At 35.9% G+C, this 14,343-nt stretch overlaps 1 protein-coding gene and 1 long non-coding RNA gene across 5 annotated transcripts in view; one reads left to right on the forward strand and one right to left on the reverse strand.

The window, feature by feature from the left end:
- LOC130864588 (uncharacterized) overlaps positions 1-14,343 on the reverse strand; it is a 193,927-nt gene that overhangs the window by 94,710 nt on the left and 84,874 nt on the right. The window lies entirely within an intron of this gene.
- The window catches only part of Scn9a (sodium voltage-gated channel alpha subunit 9), a 69,483-nt gene that overhangs the window by 3,615 nt on the left and 51,525 nt on the right, over positions 1-14,343 (forward strand). For 2 of the 4 annotated variants that reach the window (XM_057755185.1, XM_057755187.1), the window contains exons 4-7: positions 428-556; positions 1,855-1,946; positions 2,900-3,112; positions 13,192-13,255. In XM_057755185.1, coding sequence (XP_057611168.1) covers positions 428-556; positions 1,855-1,946; positions 2,900-3,112; positions 13,192-13,255 — 498 coding nt within the window. Of the gene's footprint in view, positions 1-427; positions 557-1,854; positions 1,947-2,057; positions 2,150-2,899; positions 3,113-11,692; positions 11,742-13,191; positions 13,256-14,343 lie in introns of all 4 variants that reach the window. The other 2 variants (XM_057755188.1, XM_057755186.1) reach the window with 2 other exon arrangements.

Consider the following 14,343-nt stretch of genomic DNA (forward strand, 5'->3'; position numbering starts at 1 on the left):
ATGTAGTTTATCTTTTCATGCATACAGTTTTATTTCAGTTTTTCCTTTCCTCTGTGTCTATTCATTGTTTGAATCATTAGATGCCACCATGTTTATGAAGAGTGAACTTGTCCTATCCCCTTGCATGTTCATAAACATGATATGCACATCATGTTAGTGGCTATGTTCTTCTGAAGCACTCTATTGGGATTGTCTAGGCAGATCTAATACCTATGTTCTCAGTTTCTTAAAAAAAAACTGTGTCTTCTGTGAGTAGCTCTCATAGGGACATTTTAAGAGTTCCTGGAAATTCCTTGGGTAGTATATTCTGTGAGGTAGGATGATCTACACACCAGCAGTATCCAGGAGATGCTTCAAAAAACTGTAAAGATTTCAATGGGATGTTATTCATTTCACACCTAACATTTCAACCAATTATTTTCTTTAGATACACTTTTACTGGAATATATACTTTTGAATCACTCATAAAAATCCTTGCAAGAGGCTTTTGCGTGGGAGAATTCACCTTCCTTCGTGACCCTTGGAACTGGCTGGATTTTATTGTCATTGTTTTCGCGTAAGTACTCTCAATTTTTTTGAACTGGAAAATTTATGGAAGTCTCAGAACAGTATTCCAGTAAAAACAACTTTTGGAGACTGATTTTTCTTGCATGCAATGGCTATATTTAAAGGTAAAGGATTTATATATAAATTACTTATTCACAGTCATATTTTTTTTTCAGAAAGTGTTTTTCACTCAAAACACATTTAATGTAGAGATTATCTTTCTTCCTGCCCAGGACTTGAATTGGCATGTTTGCATACAGTGTCAATTAGATACACACTTTTCTTAAGATTTTATTTAAAAGACTTAATAGTGTGTGAGACACACTCTCAGTGCTCACTAAGGACTAAGCCTCAGATTTTAAGCACAGTGTCTGTATTTATGAGCTAGTAAATAAATTAAAACAAAAAGTTATATTGTGTACTGCTCCTACCATTAATGTATTGTAAAGCGATTGCATGGGCACCATAGTCTTCTTTAAGTATAATTTAAAGTTATTTATATCTTTTTGAAAATGCTTTTAACAGAAACATTTATAAAGTCTCAACCTTAATAATTTCCTCTGTTGTCTTGCATTACAAAAGTAATTGATATCTATCTGAGACATTTTGACAATTCAGAAGGGGTCTTAAATTTCTAGTCTCGGGGTCCCTCATCCTTGCCCACCTCCTCACTCATCATGTTTCCTCCAATAGAAAAGCTGTAACTCCATTGCCTCCTGTGGATAAGAAAATGGCAAGATGGATACCCTTCTCCTAGCTCCTCATTCTCTATTGTTAAATTCTTGTATCACAAAGTTCAGCCTTTTTAAGTATGCAATTCATACTGTGTTTTCTAGTATGTTCGCAAATTGTACAGCTATCACTACTGTCTAAATTGAGAATATTTTACTCACTCCAAAAAGAAATCCTTCACTAATTACTAGTGACCTCCTAATACAGACTCTTGGAAACACTATATTGATTTTGCTCTATGAAAACCTTGAATGATGAACATTTCATCTGGATGGAATTTGTTGAGTTTGGCTTCTTTTCCTTAGTATAGTGATTTCAATGTTTTAAAGGAGATTAAAACTATATATTACTATACTAAGCTGGTAGGGGAAGCATTAAATTGTTTAGGTAAATGAACCACATTAAAATACAATACTTGTATTTTTCTCAAATGATTCAAATCCATATATATTAGGTTACATTAGGTTAGAAAAAAAGACTTGCCAAACTACAGATAGAAAATACTTAACAGTAACAGCACGGGTGAGTATTATAGACTCTACCTAGATTCTGAATAACTCTGATTTAATTCTACAGGTATTTAACAGAATTTGTAAACCTAGGCAATGTTTCAGCTCTTCGAACTTTCAGAGTCTTGAGAGCTTTGAAAACTATTTCTGTAATCCCAGGTAAGAAGTGATTGATGTGGAGCATTAGGCCACTCAACTCCAGCTGTTTGGGAGTTTTCTTTGTCTGTGTGTGTGTTGTCACTGTGTCTGTGTATAAACCCCCTATTGCAGATATGTGACAGAATTTGTGGACCTGGGCAATGTCTCAGCGTTGAGAACCTTCAGAGTTCTCCGGGCATTGAAAACTATTTCAGTCATTCCAGGTGAGAGTGGGGTTAAACACAGGGGCTGACTTTGACCTTTAAGAGAAAAGCTGTTCCTTCTAGAGCTCAAATCAAATTATATTTCTTCCATTTTGCATTGCAATCTTTATATAAAAAGTCAGCCCTTGAGTTTAAGCAGCTGCATGGGTCTTGGAGAAGGCAGATGACCACTTGGCTCACATCTCCTCTTGAAATTTTTCCTCCTGCCAAAGGGCTGATTTTCCACCTTTTCAGGAAGGAAAATTTCAACTAATAAGAACTTCCTATAACGGAGAAGATAAGACATTTACGCATGTGGGCAGTGCATGAAACTGTCTCATCTCCTTCAACAAACTGTTTCTTGTGTGAGAACTGCTTCAGTAGACGTTGTCACTGTGAGCTTTCATTCACTTTCTTATATTTTTCGTTTCATTACGTAGAGGTAGTTTGTTTGACTAACGTTTACTGAATTAGTGATTATAAAAGTTACATTTGTGAGCGAGTGTGGCTATGGTTTCAGCAAGCATCATACTTAACGAGTTAATCTGTAGATTCTTTGGGAATGTTTCACTACTTTCAACCACTTGCTGAACTTCATAGAAACAAATTGTGCAGATCCACACTTTTGAACCAGAAGATCTCTCTGGTTTCAATTCAAGGCCATTGACTTGACATAATGCATGCATTCCTAGTAAGGCTTGTCTTTTGATGTGCTTCTCGCTCAGAGTCTTTATGTCATTGTGAATGTGCTTTTCTCCCCTACATTTTAAGGACTGAAGACCATCGTGGGGGCCTTGATCCAGTCAGTGAAGAAGCTGTCTGACGTCATGATCCTCACTGTGTTCTGTCTCAGTGTTTTTGCATTAATTGGACTACAGCTGTTTATGGGAAACCTAAAGCATAAATGTTTCAGGAAGGAACTCGAAGAGAATGAAACATTAGAAAGCATCATGAATACCGTTGAGAGTGAAGAAGAACTGAAAAGTAAGAATGCCCCTGTAGTTGCTATCAGGTAGAAATAATACCAAAAGTTCAACTCTCTTCTGACAATGCATGGGGGCTTGAATTTCTATTATTTTGAAGGTATTCTAATATATAATAAAAACTTGTCAGTATTTGAATTCTTGGCATTTTTAGAAGTGATGTTATAAGCATTTATTTTCCTTGGCTTTCTAGTGATTCTCTGTGTTAGATCCATAACAATGAATTTCTACATGATGAAGAGTCAAGTTGCTAGAAACTAATAATGACTCACACTAACCATTGGATCTATGTATACAATATGGATTTTGTTCTATAGTTTTATTTTTATAAAGACACTGATTAATTATATAATGTAATGGGCAATGCAATTCTATTTGTATTTAGATTAGACTTAGAACTATAATATCTTATAGTTAAATTAATGGTAGTAATGATAGAACTATCACTATTAAGATATATAACTATTGATAATATTTATGTAGTGTTTTATAAAACAAGACAACTTAGTTTTATCAACACCATTCATATAATAATGATATTTTATCAACATGAATTTTATAAATAATGATAAATTTGAAAGGCTTTGTAGCACTTCTTGATAGTATCATTTATGATTGATGGAGTCGGCAAAGACTAATTCAGAGGAATCTCCCCCTTAGTAGAAGAAGATGTGTACAGAATCTCAGAAGTGTGCCAGATACAAAGCATATGCCAAATATCTCATAACACTCACACTGCACGCTCTCTAATGGTTTCCCCTTAGACTGTTTTTCACAGGGGCTGTTGATGAACAAGAAGCAAAAATGAAGTCAGGTTGTATCCATCTTGACAACTGGATAGTGTCTGTGTGACATGCCTAATTACCTTAGGGCATAAAATTCCAATCTGATCTCAGGATGAGGTAGAAAACACAAAAACCTTACCAGCTTATGTCCCTTCTGCCAAAAAGAAATTTCCTTAGATAGCAGGGAATTTACTTTCTATTTATTCTGGATGTTTTCAAAGACTCGCTGGTGAAGTAAAAGCAAACCAAGCCTATCTCAGATGGTGAAAGAGCGTAAGGAAAAGGAGTGCAGGTGGGGCTGATGGGAAGAAAAGCATCAGTTCCACAGTAAGCTGTGGAGTGTGTACTTCATTACTATCACAGTTTATTACAAATATCATGGTTTCTTCCTTTTATCATTCTGTAATTTTCCAATTTCTGATTTTTATAAGCAATATCTTCAGTTTTCAATTTCTAGAAAATATTATTTCTTAATTTTTTGCTATCAAAGTGGTGAATGCAGTAAATAATTGTCCACATTTATATTCATTTTTTTAAATTCAATTTGCAATTCTTACCTAAATTTATCTTCTTTAACACTTATGACACTATCATTCCTTTTATTCTGAGCCCTAGCCTCTTCTGAGTTCATAGCTTGAATGTCTTTCAGACCTTGGTTAAAAAAAAAAAATCTTCAAACGCATTTTTATTAGAATTCGTTTGAGCAAAGAATGATTCACGAAACCAGTTGACTTGGGAACGAGAAGATGTTCAGACAGTTCAGTCCATCAATTAGGTGGGCTCTGTTTATAGACAAAGAAAATGGTCATGACTTAGAGAAACAGCTTCTGGGTTACAGATCAGCATTTGCCTGATATGGCTGTGGTCTGATCAGTTCACAGTTCACAGTGACGAGCTGAAGTTCAGCTGCTGTGCTTGGTTAAGTCGCAGCTGTTTGATGTAAGGGTGGATTAGTGATTGTTTGTTTCAATACATTTGGTTGCAGTTCTTTGTATATGAATATAATATTAAGCCAAATTTGATTTAACACTTTCTGCTTTTAGTCAAGTCCTAAATTTCAAAGTTTAGCTGAAATCATGGGTACTAATACCTCTATCTGTTACCATGCTAAGAGGGTTGGTGAGCCTCAATATGGGATTCAGAATTCCCAACACCTGGTCACATTACTATTCCTTTCCGTGCTCGTTGCGTTTTCATTACTTTTACTATAGTGAGATCATTTGGTTCATAATTGATCACTGCATAGAGGCAATTAAGACTTTTGAGTAAAGAAAGTATATAAAGAAAATTATTTTTATGTCTATAAGGAAACAGTACAGGGCATTGATGCATATTGCATAACAGAAGTTCCCACAACCAAACTGATCAAAATCTAATGTACAAAAATTACCCCAAAGCAGACATTTTTAAACATTTGTTTGCTCTTTATTTCTTATATTTCTCATATCTCCCATTTATTACTTATTAATATACTTATTTTTATAATCTGGAGATTGACCCAGGACCTCACATGTGTTAGGTAAAAGCACTACACACTGAGTTATATCCCTAGGCACACTGAAGAGCTACTATTCCAAATGTCTTTATTGAAATGTGGTAGATGTTAGTTCTTGCTTACCAGCATGTAGTTCAAACAATCTTGTTACTTAAAGAAGATGGCTGGACAGCTACGACCTTTACAGTACAATTATCTATTGTAGCCTATCCTATAATGAAGCCACTAGTTATGAATGCATTTACATGTATGTTGAGCTAGGGAAGGAATATTCCCTGCAAATATATGCTTTTAGATGGTTATATGTCAGCACCTACTGGTAAAATTTAGAAGACTACACTAAGGCTCAGTTGCCTATTGGCTGTGTACTTACATTTGTGTTGTTAGAATTCTTTATCTATATTGGTCATTATTAAAATAAAAAGTTGTTCATGGATGTGATGGGATGAGAATTATATCACTGAATCCTCTTGTTAACTGGAGGATGACACTGTAAGTTACCAAAAAGAAAGCATGACATTTACCAAGGTTCCACTATGGAATCACTGCATGGTTGTAGGCTACCAACAATTAAGAGATTAAGGATATACATTTGCTTCAGACTTTCCACTTTGATGCTGTGTTATGCAAGTTCTGATATAATTTAACTAAAAAATTATCCACAGGTTTTGAATATTATTATATTTAGAAGAAGAATCCAAATATGTGATTCTGAAAACCCAACCCTAAAGAGAAGGCAACATTTGCAAATTGAACAGTTTTTTTTATATTTCCTACTTTCAACTTTTAAAAAACATTTTGCTCTACTATGACATAAACAGGGTACACAGTGCAAAGTTTTTAAGAATGGAAACTTGGTATGAATTAGGAAGTTATTCAAGACATCCACATTTAACATTTAAGTATTTATTTTAAATACTTCTTGATTTTCTCCAGGAGGCATACAACAATATTTGGCTGACCACATAGTACCTATCATTTGATGTGGATAAAATGACATAGCTTAGCAATATTAGTGCTGACCATCTGAGGTAGTATAAAAACATGAAAAAGCTTTCATTGATATTTAATTAATTATTTTTATTAGATAAGATGTATTTTTATTATTTATTTTTTATTTTTTTGCTCCTCTCCTTTTTTCTCCCTTCCCCATGATCCCCATGCTCCCAGTTTACTCAGGAGATCTTGCCTTTTTCTACTTCCCATGTAGATTAGATCCATGAATGTCTCTCTTAGGGTCCTCATTGTTGTCTTGGTACTCTGGGATTGTAAATTGTAGGCTGGTTTTCTTTTCTTTATGTCTAAAAGACACTTACGAGTGAGTACATATGATATTTTAATAATTTTCCTTGATGTTGAGGTATTAATTTATAAAGTATAGTGATTTCATCATCATTAGAGCTGAAGAATCCTTATCTGTCTAATTAATGGAATGACAAATGCCCTGGTATCTTGGAAATTTATGTGATTTCTAAAACACATTTTAGTAATTTAGCCATAAAGACAGAACTGAAAGGAAGCCTGAAATTATGTATTACCTGACAGCACTACTTGGGTACTTCATAGATCAACTCAGTTCTCTGTAGATACTAGAACAGACACCGTTCTGAGATGACTAATGGACCATTCTCTCAAGAAAAAAAATAAAGTTAAAATTAAAATAATAATAAATAAATGAATAATAATAATAATACAGCAAAATTCCAAGAAGGCACAGTTGCTTTCACTTAGTGAGTCAATCTAGATCTTAAAAGTTGAAAAGTTTTAGAAAAATATGTTACAAGTAATTCTCTTTTAATCTTATCGAGCTTTATCACACATAAAATTTCTTTCACAAGGTCTGTTTTTTATGGGACCCCCCACGACCTTAATAGTCCTTTAGCTATTCATGCCATTCTATTAGTAGTTCTCAGTCTGAAACAACTACCTGTGTTACTACAAGGCAAGGGCTACCATAACAGAACAAAACTTCCTCACACAGAAAAGCTTTCTGGAGGGAGGGGACAAAATTTAATTTAACCATGTAGTGAAGCAATGTTTAAAGACATTAGATAGAACATTAAAAAATTAAACTATGTGAGAAGTGAATTTAAATAAAACATTAGCACTAATGTACTCTAACTGAACCAAGAGCAAAAAAAAGAAAAAGCATTTTTGTCATTGTGAATATTAAAAATGAAAGCAATGGTTCTGTAGTAAAGTAAAGCACATGACGCTTGCTCAGTTCTGAAAGCCTTATTCAGATAGCTCTGGAAATACAAACACACCTCAGGAGGGTCATAAGGAAGTGGAAGTTCCTTCTCAAGAAAGGCCAAAGACAAAGCCTAAAACATAACTACTTATCATATAAGGATAGGACAGAAATACATATGCATATTTTTCAATATTATCTATTTCAAATGATCTATATTATATGAGAGATTAATGTATGTTTATTTAAATATTATAAAAGACAGCCATGTATCAAAAATTAAACATATAAAACTCTAAGCAACAACCTCCTTTAATATTCTCTTTCTGCCAAGAAACTACATAGTTGGCGTTCACTAAAGCATATCAAAAAAGCCGGGTGAACTCCCAGCACTTAGTAGGCAGAAGCAGGATTGCCTCAAACTCAATGTCATCCTGGCCTATATACTGAGTGTCTGGTTCGTCAGGACTATATTAAACCACCAACCATCTCACCCCACAGACAAAAACCCCAAACAGCTGGAGGTAGTGAGTGTAACATGACCACTATCCCAGCACTTGGGAGATACAGACAAACATATCAGAAGTTCAAGATTATCTTCAGAAAACAGAGTTTTAGGTCACTCTAAGTTATTTATGACACTGACTGAAAAACCAAACCCAAATCAGACCCTTAAAGTCAAAACAAAAATTTAAAAGCACACATACATAAAAATTAAGAAATACATTTACTGCACAGAAAATAATAATAAGTCCTTGTAATATGAGCATTATCATACTGAAATGGCACTGAGGTGTGGTGGCATTTCTCTTGTATTTTAATACTAAAACATGCCTGAGAATCAGAGGGTAAAATAGCCCCAGTCTGACCAGGTAGTGGTAACACACACCTTTAATCCCACTAGCCATACTAGTTTGCCATAGAAACTGGGTGATGCATGACTTTAATTCCAGTCCTAGAGAGGATTATAAACAGGAGGAAACAGCCTTCAGTCTCAGTCTCATTCTGAGATTCCTGCAGGCCGGAATGCCATTTTCGGACTGAGGTTGTGGTAATAGCTAATGGCTGACTGCTTTGCTTTTCAGGTCTTCGGGTTGGTTTTATTTATTAAAATACAAGTGAAACACCACTATACTGAAGATCTTAAGGTACAAGCATTAAAACAAAACTTTTTTGGAACAATACGTAAAGCTGTCTTCACTTTCCAAAACCTTGCAATCACTTTTATGGCTTTTATGGCTTCAGACCTCTCAGGGTCTGGTCCTTGATTATAAAGGTTCTCAGCTGGTGGTGGGCAGAACATCTTAGCAGCAGAATCATGCTAGTCAGAGATGCTCAACTCTTAACTACCAGGAAGGAGAGTAATCTATAAGAGCAAGGGGAGAGACGATACAACAGGACAAATCTCCAACCCCAATGACTTATTTCTTCAAACAAGCCCCACAGGCCACAGCTCTACCACCTTTCTACTGTAGGGGTAGCCCCAGCCAATCACCTTGCTTGTAGGGCGGGGTCGCCTGAGGATATTTTTTACTAATCAGTATTGCTGGTGTGCTCTCCCCCGCCCCTTCTGCTTTCCTGTTCTCCGCTGGAACCACGGGTTCTTTGAGTCTTTCCCTAATTAAAGCTGAATATATTCTTATAATTTCTGTCTGCCTTCATTTACGCCGTTACATTCTACAGTCGGTTCAAGATTTTAGTACATCGATGAATGAAACCAGTCCTTAGGTCAGAGCCTCACTATCTAACTGCCTTTGGAAACACTTTGCAGCACACAAAGAAATGTGCTTAAGCTCAAAAGCATCCTTGATCATTCAGTAGTGTCGTGAACATGAAATGTTTATATGTACATGTGTTTTCCTTTTTTTGACCTAGACCAAATTTCATGTACCTCAGACTGTCACTGATTTCCCTATACATGTGACTTTGAACTTCTGATTTCCCTGACTCCATCTCTTAAGTGCTGGGGTTATAGGTATGACCCACCATACCTCGTTTATGCAGTGCTGTGCATCAGACTTAGAGCTTCATGTGTGCTGGGCAAGCATTCTACTCACTGAGCTCCGTTCACAAGTTTGGGAATCTATTTTCAATTCTCAGTGTGTAACTTGTGGTTAAATTCATGAGTCATGGTTATATCAGCTCATGAATCACTTTCAGAATCCTTTATTTTAGATTTTATACAATGATCACTTTCTCTTTCCAGGCCATTTCTCCTTTCCTTTAGATATTAAAATTATATTCTCTTGGGGACAATTAGCCCACACATTCAGTGGCTATTTAGAAAAGACTGTAATGTGCTCTGCAAAAGCAAGGTGAGCTAGATGCATTGCTAAACCTTTCATCATGCTTGTTGAATTAAATGGAAGCCTGGTAGCGTGAGAGTTCAGGCAGCCCTAGAGCTTCTTCCTATGATTTGGCTCCTCAATGACCGCTGAATATTCCTTGGTAATTTTATGGCTAATCACTAGGTAATCTTACCTCATTAAAATGTCATGTAGGTTTATGTATGAAAAATAAGATATCACAAGAGCCACATTTAGTAGTCCATGTCTATAACCTCCACACTTAGGAGACAGAGATAGGAGTATGAGTTTGAGACAAGATTGGGTTACATCAGGCTTTATGTAAACCTGAAATACATGGCAAAAACCTTATATAAAAATAACGAAGTAAACAAATAAGCATACAAAAAAAGGGAAAGAAAATTGCATCTTATCTTCTCTATCTTTATGTTGCCAGAGTCATCATCACTTAAGCATGGGCTTTTTCTTTCAAAGCTATTTACTATCTCACTAAGTAAGAACTTTTCCAGTTTTGCTTGTATCTTATAAGTCAGACAAGGAGCTAGTGTGTGAGCCAGTTGCTCAATCTCCTCTGAAATTAAATGATAGTTTAATGATAGTAGTGCTTGTCCTTCAGTGACCAGCTTATGTGAAACTTTGTATTGATCTATCTGAAAGTCATATATATGGATCATTTAAAAACTCCATAGGTATTTCAAACTATAATCCACAAATGTAGCATCTAAAGCAATAAGATAACTTAATTGTATAGGAAGCTGTAGAAGCAATACCCAAGTATAAGAATATGCAACTTTGAAATATTTTAAAAATTTTTTTAAACTTTTTTTTCATTTTACATACCAACCACACTTCCCCCTCCCTCCTATCCTCTTTTTCCTCTGCCCCCCAAACCAAGTCCCCATCCATTCCTCAGAAAACATAAGGCCTCCCACAGACAGTCAAGAAAGTCTGACATATCAAATTGAGGCAGGACAAAGCCCCTACCCCCTGTATCTAGGCTAAAAAAGGTCCTTAGGTAATGGACCCCAAAAAGGCAGTTAATGCACTGGGGATAAATCCTGGTTCCACTGCCAGTGGCCCCACAGACTGTCCCAGCCACATACTGTCACCCACATTCCCATGCAGGTTCCCCAGCTATCAATCCAGAGTCAGTAAGCTTCCACTAGCTCTGGTTAGCTGTCTCTGTGGGTTCCCCATCCTGATCCTGATCCTCTCTTAGACTGGACTCCCGGGAGCTGAGATCAAAGTTTAGTTCTGGATTTCTGCATCTGCTTGCATAAGTTACTGGATGAAGGTTATGTGATGACAATTAGGGTGGTCATCAATCTGATTATAGGAGAAGGCCAGTTCAGGCCCGCTCTCCACTATTGCTAGGAGTCTTAGCTGGGGTCATCCTTGCGGATTCCTGCGAGTTTCTCTAGCACCAGATTTCTCCCTAATGCCATAATGGCTCCTTCTAGCAGATAACTCTTTCCTTGCTCTCCCTCTCTGTCCCTCCCCCAACTCCCCCATCTCATTCCATTATTACTACAAAATCCAATAATCCTAATTTTCATCATTGTTTTGAGCCAAATGGGAATTTGAACCCTTTTTAAAAAAGAATGGAATTACATGCAAGTATGGAAATGCCATAGAGAAAGCTATTATTTTATAAAAATAACACTCATAAAAATGCTAGGATTTGGGAGTGATGATATAAGCCTTAGTCCTTTATGTATGTAATTTGGAAGACTGAGTTGCCCTCCAGTCATATCAGGAAGTCTTAAAACTGAATGATGAAGAAAACAGGAAATCCTTTACTAAGAAAAATAGGGATAAAGGGTACCAGGAAAGGGCTAAGGTGAAAAATAGGAGTTGGTATAATTGTTAAACTCTCAACATTTAGAACTTTCAAAGTCCAATAGATACTGCTTTGTGAGTGAAGAAGAACAGAATTTTGTAAAATAAATTGTATCCATTTGCAGTATTGCATAATTGATTCCTTTGCTTCAGGTGTAGTACTTTAAGAAACAGTTTAGAGCTTCTTCCTTCTCTGTCTCCTCTCCTCCTCTCTTCTCCTTTCACCTCCTCTCCTTTCCTTCTCAGCCCTACCTTCTCTCAGAAAAACTTCCTAAAACCTGCAGCCTTGAATAGAATTTTTAAAATAATTTTCGAAAGCTGACTGTGTCTCTCCAAACCTCATCTTCGTCACTGGTGCTGTCTCTCTACCTTACACACATTTCACCTGTCCCCACCAATAGTTGCTACCTACTGTATACCATGCCTTCTTCATATCTAAGTATTCTTGAACCTGTTACTACATCCATGTTACTCCTCTATCAACATATATCTTACAAGGTGATCACAATGGCATTTCACACATCAAAGTATGGTCTCTTTTTCAAATCCCATCCCCTTATAATTTCCTGGACACTGTTTTTCTTATTGTTTTAGTATATTTTCATTAGATCAGTTATAACTCTTTATTTCTTTTTTTAAGTTATGATTAAATTGATTTAAATGAAATAAAAAGTCAGTTTAGCTCAAGGTCTCAGAAGTTTTTGGTCCATGGTTACTTAGCTTTGTTGTCTCTGAATTTGTGGTAAGGCAGAGCACTATGAAAAATAAGCACATCCAAAAGACTTGTGCTTACTCATCTTGTGGTAGCCAGGAGGCAGAAAGAGAAAGGGGAGGTGGAGGAAGAGGACCAGGGACAGAATGTGTCCTTCAAGGGCATATCCCCCAGTGACTTACATTTTTTGTTCCACCTGTGGCCTGGCCTTCATAGTTTAGTTCTCTGTTTGCCTCCCCAACATCCCGTTGAGATTGGGTTCCATAATGCATTGATCCATTCATGAGTTTAGAGCCATTTTAATTCAACCAATAACAACCCAAAGGCTCTATGACTCTGTGCAAAAAAAAAAAAAAAAAAAAAAAAAAAAAAAAAAACTTCAACTCTAGAATCCTGACAGTAACAATGAAGACACAAACCAGCCACTGTCTGGGATTGCTACACATATTATTTACTTGTTAATTGCTTTCCTACATACACTAACATCCATATGCACCAGATTAAGGAAACTTCCCAAAGCTAGGTATTTTGTTTATCATTTGTGTGTCTTCATAATTATTCACTGGTCCATAAAACATTATAAGTAGATTCTTTATCAATAACATATGAGAATATTAAAAGAATAAATGCTCATTACCAAGGGATCCGACTTAGATGTTTGCATACATGTCTATATTCATTAACTTACTTGCCTTATGACTCTTACTGATTACATCCTGTAATGCTATATTGTTCAAATTCTTCCTAAACAGGATATTTTTATTACTTGGAGGGAACCAAAGATGCTCTCCTTTGTGGCTTCAGCACAGATTCTGGGTATGTAATATTTGATTTGCTTTTAGTTGAAATGCTGCCAAAGAAAAATCGCACGCTCAATGAGTTCTTTTGATTCAATAATATAATTTTCATAAATTTCATGGCATTGATTTTGCTTATTTTATCTAACAATGAACAGAGATTTTAAAATGTTTATAGTTTATGCATGCATTGGAGAGCAAGACCAATCATGAGATCAGGCTTGAATCAAAACAAAATAGCCATCATGAGAATCTTGGGATATACAAGAATACTTTCTAAAAGACTATCAAAAATCGGTTGGCTAGTTTAAGGCCTTACTTCTTGGAAAGAAGAATAACAAAATCAATATCTCTTTCCATCTCAAAGCTCTCCACTGCCTAATTCAATATGACTCATAGGTAACTGAGTATACTGCTCGGACCAATTTACACAGGATCCTGTGGACTAGCTGTTTTCAGAATCTTCTGTTTATAAAACACCATTTTGATTTCTCCATACACCACCTTCAGTTTGCAGCAGAGCTTTGTTCTTGTCCTGCTTGCCAGCAAGGGGTCTTTTCATTGGGTTCTGGAAGCTCTATGAACCTCAGAATCAACAGTGCTGCCCCTCCCACAAATGCTTCAGACACCATGTTCATCTAAGGAGGCTAAAAACCAATCTGCCAGTTTTAGAAAGTAAAAAATTTTAAAGTCAAAATTTTTATGAGCATTTTCAAATGTTGTATTATGACTATTCTTGGCTTTAATTCACCACAAGACTAACTTTCAAAGAAGCCATTTTGCCAGAGGCCTTCATAGCAAACCCTATTGATTTGAATTTATGAATATGTTGCTTATGAAATCTTCCATTTACTAAATGGTTCTATGGTCAGGGAGTGGGTTAATCATGTTATTTAAATTCAAAGTCAATCTTAAATTCTTGAGGTAAGTTATTTTGCTATTCCCACTTGGAAGAAAGTGTATCTTTGAGAATTTAAGTAATCTGGCAAAATGGTCAACTAGTAAATAGTGAAATGGGAAGAAATGGCCATTCTTTCTGACCCCACGTTACAGTCTCTTAGTTGCTCTGCAGTTTTCAAACTCTACGTTGAACCTTGAGGTTAACAC

This window comes from Chionomys nivalis, chromosome 22 (genome assembly GCF_950005125.1).
Source record: "Chionomys nivalis chromosome 22, mChiNiv1.1, whole genome shotgun sequence".
Lineage (NCBI taxonomy): Eukaryota > Metazoa > Chordata > Mammalia > Rodentia > Cricetidae > Chionomys > Chionomys nivalis.